Source organism: Atta colombica, unplaced genomic scaffold (assembly GCF_001594045.1).
Source record: "Atta colombica isolate Treedump-2 unplaced genomic scaffold, Acol1.0 scaffold277, whole genome shotgun sequence".
Taxonomy (NCBI): Eukaryota; Metazoa; Arthropoda; class Insecta; order Hymenoptera; family Formicidae; genus Atta; species Atta colombica.
Window position 1 is genome coordinate 1,578,696 of NW_017259378.1, and position 13,753 is coordinate 1,592,448.

At 28.1% G+C, this 13,753-nt stretch overlaps 2 protein-coding genes across 3 annotated transcripts in view; both read left to right on the forward strand.

The window, feature by feature from the left end:
• The first annotated feature begins 240 nt into the window (after positions 1–240).
• LOC108689806 (DNA repair protein complementing XP-C cells homolog) lies at positions 241–3,952 on the forward strand. 2 transcript variants are annotated; one of them, XM_018196742.1, is made up of 6 exons: positions 241–397; positions 474–2,207; positions 2,317–2,522; positions 2,645–2,909; positions 3,018–3,186; positions 3,449–3,952. In XM_018196742.1, the coding sequence occupies exons 2-6, from the start codon at positions 486–488 to the stop codon at positions 3,799–3,801; spliced, it is 2,715 nt and encodes a 904-aa protein (XP_018052231.1). In that variant the 5' UTR covers positions 241–397; positions 474–485; the 3' UTR covers positions 3,802–3,952. The 2 variants fall into 2 exon arrangements, with proteins under 2 accessions (XP_018052231.1, XP_018052232.1); XM_018196743.1 differs by having other exon boundaries at positions 260–270; positions 447–2,207.
• An 8,571-nt stretch (positions 3,953–12,523) lies between these two features.
• The window catches only part of LOC108689825 (protein FAM188B2), an 8,192-nt gene continuing 6,962 nt past the window's right edge, over positions 12,524–13,753 (forward strand). The window contains exon 1 of the mRNA XM_018196765.1: positions 12,524–12,647. Coding sequence (XP_018052254.1) covers positions 12,524–12,647 — 124 coding nt within the window. The remainder of the gene's footprint in view (positions 12,648–13,753) is intronic.

The window sequence follows — 13,753 nt, forward strand, 5'->3', positions numbered from 1 at the left end:
ATTTAATTCTCTGTGTAAAATAAATGTATTTATATAAATCATATAGATTCTATTTTTTTTATCAAAAATCTTTTTTCTTATCTTATCCAATTGTTTATTAAAGAAATTTTATTTCAAACAAATTATAAAATAAAATTATATATACATAACCTTACGTTTGCACGCTGTTCTTACTATCGGTAAATTAGCAAGCTTATGTATCATATGATAATAATAGTCTACTACTGTTTCATAACAATACTTTCTTGCGTCTCTTGTCACACACGTGCAGTGAGTTCTCGTCGTTTATATATTATTGCGTATAAATTCATCACATAATATAAATTCTAACAATTATATATAAAGCAGTCGATCTTTGCTAAATTGCGTTATAAGGAAAATCAATTTTAAAGACAAGGTATTGTAGTAACTAAAGCACAGTAATAATGAACAATAACATGTAATAGGAGATTAAAAACATCATATTTTGCAAGATAACACTAAATATGAACGATTCCGATGATGACAGTTCCGACAGCAGCAACGATTTCGCCGGTATCACGCCAAAGGATGAATTGACAGCAAGTTTTTTTTCAGTAAAACCGGTGACAAAGCCTAACCTAGTAGATTCGAAGGATAATAGCGAGGATGAGAGTAGCGACGATGAGAATTTCGCAAGTATATCCGAGAACAATAGCATCGAATTGTTCTCGGAAGTGGTCAAAAATCTGGAAGCCTCACAGAGAGCTTCTATCAATGATGAGGAGCCCAAACAGCATTTTTCCAAGTACAATAGTACACACGTCACGAAAGAAATCAAAACAGAAAAGAAGAAAAATATATCGGATGAAATAAACGCTGTTTTGCTTCAAGGAGAAAGTGGAACACAAGCATTCCGCGAGGACGACGAAGACACAAATGACGATGAGAAGCAAGAAGAGGATGTTAAACGTCCTGAAGATTATACTATACCTAAGGAAGGTATCCAAATAACTTTACCTGGTACAAGTATGATTTTCAAAAAGAAAACAGCCAACAAAAAGGAATCAGATCTGGCTGCGCTTCTGCGAAAAAAATTAAAAGCTAATCAGATTATTATAGAAAAAGCAGCTAGACTTTGTTGGTTAGCATATGGATTTCATTTAAATTATCAAGCGAATGAACCTGAGATAATGGCAACAGCAGTATCTCTCATATCAACAAAAAGTTATCCAAAGGATAACTTTAGTTTAGAATACTTGGAAAAATTTACAAAATGGTTTAAAAATATGTTTACAATACAATCTAGTGATAATCAAGTTATTATAAATAAGGAGACATTATTAAAAAGAATTGCAGAAAAGAAAATTTATAATTATAGGGAATTAGTAATATTATACGTAGCAATACTGAGAGGTATTGGTTTACATTGTCGTTTAGTAGTATCTCTCAATCCACCACTTGTAAAAGCTTATAACGAATTACTGCCTAAAACAAGCACAGTGAAAAAAGATAGTCAAATTGAAGATGAGACAAAAACGAAAAAGACATCCTTGAAGGAAGATAAGAAAATTGTGAAATCAAAGGAAAAAAATAAAAATACGAATTCAAAGGAAGCTAAGAAAAATGTAGATTCAAAGAAAGATCTCAAAAATAACAGCATAATTCAGAATAATGAAAGCGCACGAAGAAACGCTAATGAAGAAGCAAAGAAAAGGGCAGCAGAGATTCTTCGTTCAAAATATTCATATAGTAAGAAAAACAAATTAAACAGCAATATAGTCACGCAAGATAATGCTTCTACATCCAAAAATATAGAAACAGCTTCTACAAGTTCGAGAAAAGTAGAATCTGATTTATCAGGTCCATCTCCAAGGCGTTTAAGATCTAGTAAGCCACATGATGTTCCATCCAGTTCAATCAAGCAACAAAATAAGATTATTTCAGAAGATAATCAGCCTAAAACAAAAAATGCCAAGAGACAATCACGAAGTAATAGTTCAAATCCTGAAGAAGAAGAAGAAGAGCCGTCTAGAAAAGCAAAAAGGAAATGTAATGATAAAAATAAAACAGCCAATAAATCTAAAAGAAAGAATGAAAAACAGGAACAAGCGTCGACAGATGAAGAAACGGATAACAAATTGAAAAAAAGACAAGATGTATGGGCCGAAGTATATGTAGAATCTAAAGCAAGCTGGATATGTGTAAATGTTATAGATGGAAGTGTAGATTGTGTAGCTGAAATATATGTAAGTAATTTGAAAAAGTAATTTCTATAAGTATACAAAAGGACTTTTATAATTATTCTGTATATAAATGAAAAATTTTTATGAAGTCAATTGTACAATAATGTTTCAGAAAAAAGCAAGCAAGCCAGTATTATATGTAATAGCTTATAATTCAGAAAGATTAGTAAAGGATGTTACAAGACGCTATTGTCCACAATGGCTTTCCGTCACACGTAAACAGCGTATTGATGAGAAATGGTGGATTGAGACTTTAAGTTATTGGCAAGAAAAAGAGACGACCATGTCTAAACAAGAAAATGAATTATTATTGCAAAAGTAATCTCTCTTTTATTTTCTCTAATCATACTTTTTTAATCCTATCCTACTTATTTGAGTATAATTATGATGTGAATGATATAAAAGATTTGAAATATAACAAAGCACCACTGTTTTCATAGGGAATTGGAGCAACCACTACCTAAAACTATTGGCGAATGCAAAGGGCATCCATTATATGTTCTTGTCAGACATTTACTTAAATACGAAGCCTTGTATCCATCCGATTGTGTACCATTAGGACATTTGAAAACGGGTGAAGCTATTTATTCACGATATTGCGTACATACGCTATGCTCTCGAGAGACGTGGTTAAAGAAAGCTCGAGTTGTTAAACCGAAGCAGGACCCTTACAAAATAGTTAAAGCACTTCCAAAATATGACAAGGTAAAATTGATAAGCATAATCTCTTAGGATTCTTTAGAATTTAACTAAAAATAGATTTAGCTCTATTTTATAAAAATTATTAAATGAAATATGTAACAAAAATTATAGCTTTCAGGTATGAGACTGAAAGATTCTGCATTGGAACTATTCGGAGAATGGCAAACTACAGATTACGTTCCCCCAGAGGCTAAAGATGGTATTGTACCTCGAAATGAATATGGAAATGTGGATTTATTTAAAAAATGTATGCTTCCAAAAGGCACAGTACACATAATCCGTAAGTAATATATCTTTCATATTAACAATAGGATCTCTCTTTTACATTATTTTGTATTATTTTACATTGAGTAAAATGAATAACAAAATTAATGTGCAAAATTTTATAAATATATTTAAAAAATTTATATTTATATATTTTTATTTATATATTTTTTATTTATATATTTTTTAATTTTATACAAAATGATGGGATGAGGACTGAATGTTGCAGTATTGCAATATATATCTCTAATGCAAATTCAATGAATAAATTCTTATAGTTCCAGGATTAAATCGCATTGCGCGTAAATTGAACATAGATTGCGCGACTGCTGTAGTAGGTTTCAATTTCGGTTGCATGGGCGCTGTACCAGCCACTGAGGGCTATGTCGTGTGCGCTGAATACGAAGACACATTACGAGAAGCTTGGGAAGCAGAACAAATTGAAGCAGCTAAACGAGCCGCTGAAAAGGCTAAGAAAAAAATTTACACCAATTGGAGAAAACTTATTAAGGGTTTACTCATTAGGGAGAGACTACAGCAAAAATACAATTTTAGAGAAGAATCTAAGGAACAGTCAAACAAACGTTCAAAATCACAAAAAGATACTGTAAAGAAATCCAAAGCACAATAGAATATAATTTATATACATATTAATTTAGAAATACGTATTATGTTTAAAGAAACCAATGTATAAAATTCCGAATTTAATAATATTATTTTGATATTCGTTCAGATACTATGTGTAATTTATATTGCAGTAAATATTGCTGCGTGAATTAATTAATTATTTTTATAGCATATAATGCAACATGCTGTTTTTTTCATTTCCGTATATATATATATATATTGTAACGAAGAATGTAATTTTATATAAATATGTATATATTTGTATTTAAACTGAATTTTATAATATATCATATTTATGCAAAAGGAAAATATTCGAATATTTATTTCTATATTTATTGTTACTGTCATTGATATCATTTTGCAATTATTATTTATTAATAGTTTGATAAATAATAATTGTAAAATCTCACTGAAATATTTATATCAATTTACATTTTGCTCATTTTCAATCTCATACATTACTTTTATAATTTTAATTATATTGCAATGCTTGATATCGTGTAGTAGGTACGTAATCTATATAAAATTATCTATACGAGAGGATCAGATTTTTCGCAGAATTAAAGGATAATTTAATTTCACTTTTCCATAACTAATCGCCTTTTATCCTCTTTTATTTAAATTAGCATTATTCGAACATTTTTTAATCTCTGAATTTTATTGGATCTTTGCAAAAGGAAGCAATAATCGTACACGGTTCTGGAAGAACCTCTTCGTTTCCACGAGTATCAATTTTCTCTCTTAGTGATGTGAGGATAATTTTCCCTTAAATTAATTTGCTTTTCACTAAACGCGCACGATTAATTTCTCGAAGATATTAAATATCATACAATACGATGCTAATGAATAGCTTATTAGATGCGGAAAAATTATCTACAATTCCGTATTATTTACGACCAAAAGCCAGACGATCCAGACAACACAAAGAGAAACATAAGATGTCTTTTTTCTAAAAGACATCTTAAAGACTTATGTCTCAATGTGTATCTGGGAGGGGGGGTGATCATTACGAATAACATTGCGATTTAATAAGTCATTGCCGGCTCGTTTCACTCAAGAACACCGATTAGGCTTTGGGCTGCCATATTTGAATTTCAATACCTTGTCATTGTCCCGAATACATCAATAATCTCTCACTCCCCATCCCTCTTCGTTTAGATATAGATACTTCTTTCTCTTATTCATGCTCTTATTATATTCTCTTATAGTCTTTCTCATATGTCTTGAATCTTTTTTCTTTGGCATTTTAATAAATCTTGCGGGAGCGAATTTGTACCATTACTTGCTTAAGCCAGTCGCGGATATTAATTTCGATTCTGTTCATTTATACGATGACTAATTGATAATATACTAATATTATATCATACACTTTGATATTAACGGCTTCATGCGGAAAAATTACCTGGCTTTCCGAATATCTGTGCGGCTGTGCAGCCGAAAATTCGCAGCTCACTACGAACGACGTGACGTTACGATCCGTGCGCGCGACAAATTGCGAATCGCTTGTGGCCTGCTCGCGCGAACAAATAAACGGCTAGCGCGCCATATTCAAATTTTAAAAGTAACAATTTTCGAAAAACAAATGCTAAAAATAAAGTGTTTTGACATAAACACCTTATTTACTGCTATTCTTTCATCCTAAATTTTCTTTAAATTATTAATATAGGCTTAATATAGGCAAAAATTTACGATACTCTACAAAAATAACTTGTTTCGCTTATAACTAACATCTCAGATCAAAATATATGTATAAAATGTAACCTGACGTCAAACATGTTAAGAAATCGAAACTTCGTATAAATTTTTCTTGCTAATATATAATTTCTAATTTTGTTTGCTAATATATAATTCTTCTTTGCTAATATATAATTTTTTTTAATATTTAATTTCAGAGAAGACATACAATAAGCTATTTATTTTTCTGAAGAAAAATTGATAAGTTAATTTAAAATTATGAGTCCAGGAAAAATTACTATAATTACATATATTGAATATTGTAAAAATTAATATTCATAATGATTTTACAACACATAAACAACATTTTTTTTTAAATATTTTTAATATAAAAATTAAAGAAGTTTATTTTACTTAAATTATTATTAATAATTATTAATAAATAATTATTAATGAGAAACTAATTGAGTAAAGAATTTATTATTTAACAATATTTAACAATGAGTTTATATTTACAGGATTATTATAAAATTATTATTATATTGTGTTACTCAATTAATTATTTCCAAAAGAATGATTTCTTCGAGATCGCCGCTGTTTAATTTGAGAAATATATTTCGCTTATGCATATGTAATGAGACTGCAAGGCGGCAAAGGATAACTTATGCAACTTCCATGAAAGTGTGCCAAAGACAATGTTCTCGAATAATAGGAGTATTTCTAGATAGGTATACTCTCGCCCTAGGTGGAGCTTCTATTAGCCCGAATCACGAAAGCCTGAAAACTGGTTCAGCCTAAATTCAAGTTTCTTCTTTGTAATAAGACCGTTCTTTGCTACGGAAGTGCAATAATATCTTGGCCAAAATTGTCTCAATATTTGCATCTTAATATTGTATAATCAAGAATATCACGAGTCAACAACGTTCCTTGTTTCCAGTCAGCAAAAGTTTGGAACAAGATAAAAGGATCAATTATAAGGTAAAAAGTTTCTTAACGTAGGTTAAATTTATGTTTCAAACTTTATAAAAGATAAAATTTTCCTTCTATTATAGCTTCGAATAAAATTTATGCACATAAATCACATTCAATATAATATTTTTAACTTTTAAGGATGTTTTGAAAATTGTGTAAAACTATATTTTACAATTTATGTGGGAATGCTTTCTTTAGTTTTATGTAATTTTTTCAGTAAATAAAAAGAAAAATAATATTACCTTGCATATACATAATTAAAATAAAAGATGTAATCAAATTTATTTTATGTACATAAAAAATTTATTTTCAAATTTAAATTTATTAAATTTAATTTAAAAAATTGGAAAAGATAAACATGAAAAGAACGATCTTGTTAAAATATTTATAAATTTAACTACATGGAGAGAATTTTGTTTTAAAATTTACCCCAAAAATATGTAGTAGTGATAATTGCGACACAAGACAATATTTTAAAGATTTTTACCATGCATTTTAGTAAAATTAATCAAACTTATTTTATACTTTATTGTAATTTTAATGAATGATATATTTCAATTAAAATTCTTGGAAATACTTGTTGTCTCACGACTATCATATTTTCAGGATAAACTCTCTAAAAAAATATTCTCTCTGTATACATATAAATACAGATTCAAAAATAATTTTATTAATTATCAAAATAGTTTGGAGAGTGATCAAACCGATTGCTAGAACATTAAATTTTTTTGCAGCATTGCTTATCATGCTTGATTTATCATATATAATATTTTGAAGATTCGAAAAACTTATTTTAGATTTAAATACATTTTTTAGATACTTTAGCAAAATTATCTTTTCCATGTGTAATCAATTTTTATGCAGTATAAAGATTTTAACGTATCCTAGAAAACAAAAAAAGATTTTAGTAAAAAATAATTTGCAATTTTTTACGCTTGTTAAATTTGTATAAATAGGAATTAAGTAAATGCAAATTCTTTTTAGATAGTACACCAATTTGATAAAATACTTACGTTTCTAAATTAATTTGATTCCACTTTTAAAAATATTCTGCTTTCTATTATATATGATTTCTTCTTGAAATTTTTTCTTAGAAATAACAGAATCCAAAAATTCAAAAATTAATAGATGAATCTGAAATTAAGATATTTCTAAAACAAGGATAAAATTAGCTAATGAAAGTCAAACGCAGATATTGGAGCATAGTATTATGTTTATTGAAATAAAATAAAATATAGTAATATTCATGACTCTAAGACTAAATCTAATACAAACGAAATGCCTATATATGGATAAAAACCTTTGCGGAGACTGTTGATGTGTATAAATTATATATTTAATAACGCAATAGATACTCGCAACTAATTTGTACTTGACTTCTGTACTGAAGAGGACTCAATTCAGAGTAGAAATGTTTAAGTTTACTTTAATTAATTTTGATAAATATATCCCAATTAATTGCGAATTGTATCTACCACATTATTAATGTTTAATTTACGCACCAACATCCGCGGAAGCTCACGTAGGCATTTTACTTGTATTGAATGTTTATGATTGAAATATTATGTAAGAATCGCAATTAGTATTCACATGGTATTGGATATTGAGTACTGCCTTTTAAAATATTGTCGACTCATAAATTAATTATAGAAGGTATCGAGTGTCATGATAATGAACGTCATAATTAGAATTTCTAATGTTATTTTAAATATTCTGTCTTCTAAGATTTAAATAACACTTGCACTTGGAACTTCACGAGTTTTAGAAACATTACACATTATGAGAAAGAATCATATGTTCTTTCTTATATGATGAAAGTTCATTTTCATTTTCCGAGACGTAGGTCAACAATCGATCATCTGTCCGAGATATATGATCTTTGCCTTGCCTGACGTAATCTATGCAGAGTTGATCGATCATTAAGCTCACCTCTCGTTCGTTCCGCTTTCGCACGTGCGCATGCATTGCACGGCTCCTGGTACTACGCCACACGTCCAATTTCATATTCACCAGTCAGTATAGATATCATACATATATGCAGACAGCTACATTAACACCTTGATGCATTCTCATATATAAGGCACGCGGAGTGCACGTATTGCAAAATGCGAACTTAGATTCGTTCGAACACGGACTCGCGAAGAATGATCAGGAAATTGGCAATTAGAAACAAGCAAGAAGTTCGATTTATTTCGACCACGAGAACGGCAAGGAAATCAATTTTAAGTATTCTTCGGTTTCCTTGTTATCCCCTACATGCACTATGAATCGACCGATCGAATCATTTAATTGAATCTTCTGCTCGAGCAAAAAGTCGGAAAATGATAATCTGATAGAAATTTTTTTATCTTTTAAAGTCATGTGTCATGCAAAAAATTCTGAAAATATTATATTTTAATTGTACATGATTCGATATTCTTAGAAATAATCTTAAATTAAAAATAATGCGTGAATGTTACATGCATGAACATTTTATCACAGAATAGCTGAGTTTTTCACTTTTAAAAAAAGGTTAAATCGATACTTGAATGTGTCGAAATTTATTGTTACCTCTTTTCCGATTGGTTTCCTCGCTTGCGCTTATTTCGTCAGCAGTTGTCGACACGTACTTTGACAATGTCTGCATAGATTTCTATATATATATATTACATTAATATTTAATAATTCAAGGTAAAATGTGATACTAATAGCCACATCTACTGGTGTTTAAAAATATTATAAAAAATAATATGCCATGTGTAGTAAAATGTATTTAATTTAAATAAAATATTATAAAAAAATATTATTTCTTTTAAACAAAAATATTGAAAAATATCTATAAAGTAGTGTATGTTGATAATTGTTATATACTTTACAATTTTACGTTTTGTATATAATTTTTATCTCACATTAAATATAACTTTATTAAAGACTGTTGTTAGCAATCTAGTGTAATATATAGAAGTTTGTGATTGTACCAAAAAGATAATTATTATTATATATATTTGTAATGATAACAATGTAATAGTAACCGTACGCATTTATTCAAATATAATAAGAAGTATAATAAAAAGTAAAAAATAAAAAATTAAATAGCGTCTCGAGCGCTTTTTACTATACTTATTAAGGCCCAGTTTTTCATTAACTTGTGGTTAGATTTAACCTGATATTTTATCCAATGGGCTTCATCTATGATGATGTCATGAAAACTCATTGGGTGAAACATCAGATTAAGCTTAACCACGAGTTAATTAGATAATGAAAAACCTGGCCTAAATTGTTGCTTAAGTATATACAATTAATATTGACTGCGTTTTGTTGCATGCATAATGCGCAAGAGGTATTATTTTATTCTTGTTGTTTGCAGAGTGTTAAACAAGAATAAATGATACATCATGCGCGTTATACGTGCAACAAAACCATTACATAGATATTACTATATAAAATTACCATTATGTAAGTGATTTTATGTAGAAACTGTTTATTAACTTGTGCAACATCTTTACGATGCTAAGTATCTATTCTTAATGTCATTCCCTTATATTACCAGATTTGCTTTAAATTAAGAAAAACTCTTAATTAATATTTATAATTTTTCTCAATTAAGATTTCTAAATTTTGATAACTTATTTTATTATCTTATAACAAATTTATCTGATTTATCTTTTCTTGATATCTCTATTTTAGAATGATATAAAAGAATTTAATTAAAACTGATAACGGTGAACTTTTTAATACGGGAAAGAAATTTAATACGTGCATTATGCATTAGTCGTATATGGAGCGGAAGGAATGTATATAAATATGCATACTATTCCAGTTAGTTATAAATAGTTCTTCTCGATGTTAAAAATAACTGTTACTTATAATCGAACTATTTTCTTCTATGTGATGAAAAATTGCAAAAAATTGATTGAAATATTTTACTAGTCTCTCGCTAATAAAAAAGTATGAATATTGAAATTTAAACCATCACGAAGTTTATTAAACTTTTTATTATATAACATTTTTATATTTCCTTTAATATATTAAGTAACGTAAATTACAATTTAATTCATTTCCAAATGTTGCGATTTCTTGACAGACATTTTAATGTTTTGTTAATAAATTATTGAATAATAAACTATAACTATCGTAAACTATAAATAATATAAATACAATTTTGTAATGTTATAATTAACAAAACAGTTTGCGAAATATTGTTACAATAATCAAGTAGTTTGATTTTCTTATTCTGAACAGAAAAAAATGCAAGTGCTTCAATTTCTTTTTTACATTACAATTTGATTAAAGTCGTTTCCTGAGCGCAACTTCATTTCCGATTGTCTAAAGTAGTTTAAAGCCGGCACGAGAATAGCACGAAACGCATGCAAAGATGCGCAGCTCCGATTGATCCATAAGATAAGACGATTCGTACTCCGCACATCTGTGCCGAATACAATAGCTTAGATATAGAGTAGATGTGTGCCAGGTGCTACGCAGTATAAAAGCATGATTCGGGCACGTCGAAGCTGTCAGTACGCTTGTAACAATTAGACAAACAATTTTCTTCCGTGATTCATTCAATATAAGCCACCTTAGAATTAATCTCTCTGTCAAATAATATTTTTAACATACTGGTACATACAGAAATTAATTATTGCATTGTATATTTAAAATCTTGGAAATATAAATCTCTTTAATTGTATATTGATTAATCTCTTTAAAGAACTTCGCCATTCAAATAGCTTTGAGAAATTTAATAATTACTTGATAAAAAAAGATAAAAATTGTAAAGTCTCCCTATTTAAACATTCAGAATTAATTTATATAATATAAATTGTTGAAAATTATAAACATATAAAAAGATTATATGTTGGACACAGAAATATTTAATTCAATAGGAAATTACATTCAAAATAACAACTAGTTATTTTGAATGTAATTTTCCATCGAGTTATAGACTATTTTTTTATTGAAAGTTTTTAATGATAATTAATAAGAACAGACATATAAAATGCAACAATTTAATTAACGAAATTGTTGTATTTTCTTTTTAAGCCACCCTGTGTAGGGTGCTCGCGCGGTGTGTTAAGTTGAGCCAGCTCGGGGTGTTAGTTAAGGTTATTATTTCTCGCTGCACGTCTGACGGCTTAGTCTGTCAGTTATCGCAAGTCAATGAAAGTACAAACAGCATTGTTACCCTTACAAACATTCGCGGTACTCGATGTGATTAATATAAATATTTGGAATATATATACGTATACAAATGTATTAAATGTATGAACAAGTGTCTAATATAATGAAAGAATTTTAATTTAAATATAATGCTAAAGCTATTCTAAAGAATATGTTTTTAAAATAAACGCACATAAATTAACACGCATTATAAACTAATATATTTTAATGTAACGTATGTAAAATAAAAATAAAAATACATTAAATGTAATAAATATTTTTTTAATTAAAAAATTTTATATGAAGAAGCATAATATTTTATAAATAATTATACAAATTAATCACAAAAAATCAAGATCTTCTTAATGCAAGAATACCGATTTCAAAACAAATTAATTGTTACAAAATAATAAATTTACGATATAACTTTAGCTGTCTTGCCAACTACTATATATAAAATCACTGGACATCTTAAAAATTACCAAATATATATAGAACTTCGCGTATTTCAACTTTTAAACATGAACGTTAAAACCTAGCATTGATTGTCAGACTGGAAGAAACTACAGGTAAGGCACGTTATTTTTCCTGCATTCTGTCTTCGGCGGGCAAACGTGAGAAAACGCGAAAGCATCACGACGAGTAAATCGACGTATTTTTGCAAATCTTATCGATTAAGGAATGACCGCTGAATAGAAATGAATGGAATTTTTTTATGTCGAGTTGAGTCAAGCTGTGGATCATAAATCTGACACATGAAACGAAAGAAATATACTTTTCAAAACTAAGAAACGTGTCAAGGAATGAACTCAACATGTGATTATTGAGAATAATCGTGATGATGTCCACTAGCGATCTGTCTACAAGCAATTATTAGTGATTTAAACTATGATTCGCATCTGAATTCAAATCTTGAATAAAAATATAAAGAGTAAACTTCAGAAATGGCTGAACCTGATTTGACGGAAGTGAAAGAAACCACTGTGGCAAACGCAACATCCACCTGCGATAAGCGACATTGTAAAGAGATGCGGAAGGATAAACTACCCCCATATCTTCGGGATAGAGGTACGAAGTCTCAGGGAATAATATTTAAGTCACTTCAAAGACATAGTTTTTTATTTATTGTTATTTTTATTGATTACTTCATTTTATAATATGTAATCTAATATTATATTCTAAATTGGCTATTTACAAATTTTTTATTTAATCATACTTTATTTTATGAAATTAGTATTTAAAAAATTATTTTAAAGAATTAAGTTTTTCTTTAAATTATAAAAATTAGATTGCTTTTATTTTTAATGTCTAATAAATATATATTGTAATCAATTCTTTATGTGTATGCAAAAGGATTTAAGCTTTAAAATAATCTTCCAATAAGTTAACATTTTACGCTAAATTAAACTGAATCAATCGATTTTAGCAACTTTCTCTTATTACAATAACCCTCATTTGTGCAGATCAATCGCGGCAATCACGAACGTAAAAATGAAGTATGAAAGGAGAGCAGCGATTGCTTCATTGATCGACATATTACTCATGCCATTATTTATACATTAAATGTTTTAATAATAAGTATTATCTATGTTAAATAAGTATATAGATTCCTTTTCGAATCCAATTGATTTATTCTCTTTATCTTCAAACACTAAGACTAAAAACATCATTATTTTTATAGTTCTATATAAAATTACAATTTTATAAAATCCGATCGAAAAATCTTTTTTAATTTAGAAATGAATATTCGATTATATTTTTACAATTTCGGCTGAAACCGAAACTGAAAACCGAAAACTTTCATGGGAATTCTAGGAAAGCCATATGAATAGTTGCGCATGTAACGTGATACATAATCACATTATACACGCATATATAACCCATATACTTCTTCTTCATAAATATTATGATTTAATTATTGGAACAATAATTACAATATTATTATAAGTTTTCAATCAGAATTCACAAACAAGATACAAAATGGCTTAAAGTTTCAGATAATTTTATTTACAAATAAAAATTTAATAATATTCATTTTCATTCACGGCATTTTGTATTCATGTGTAAAATAAAATCTTTTACGCTTGAAAAATATTTCTGTATTATAATTTTCTCTTATTAATATAATTATTTATATAATTTTTTTACATCTTGAATTTATATGAGATAAACCA

Coding starts and splice junctions, on each gene's coding strand:
- LOC108689806 (XM_018196742.1), top strand. CDS start 486: ATGAACGATTCCGATGATGACAGTTCCGACAGCAGCAACGATTTCGCC. Junction 2,208..2,316: donor ATTGTGTAGCTGAAATATAT/GTAAGTAATTTG, acceptor ATAATGTTTCAG/AAAAAAGCAAGCAAGCCAGT. Junction 2,910..3,017: donor CACTTCCAAAATATGACAAG/GTAAAATTGATA, acceptor CAAAAATTATAG/CTTTCAGGTATGAGACTGAA.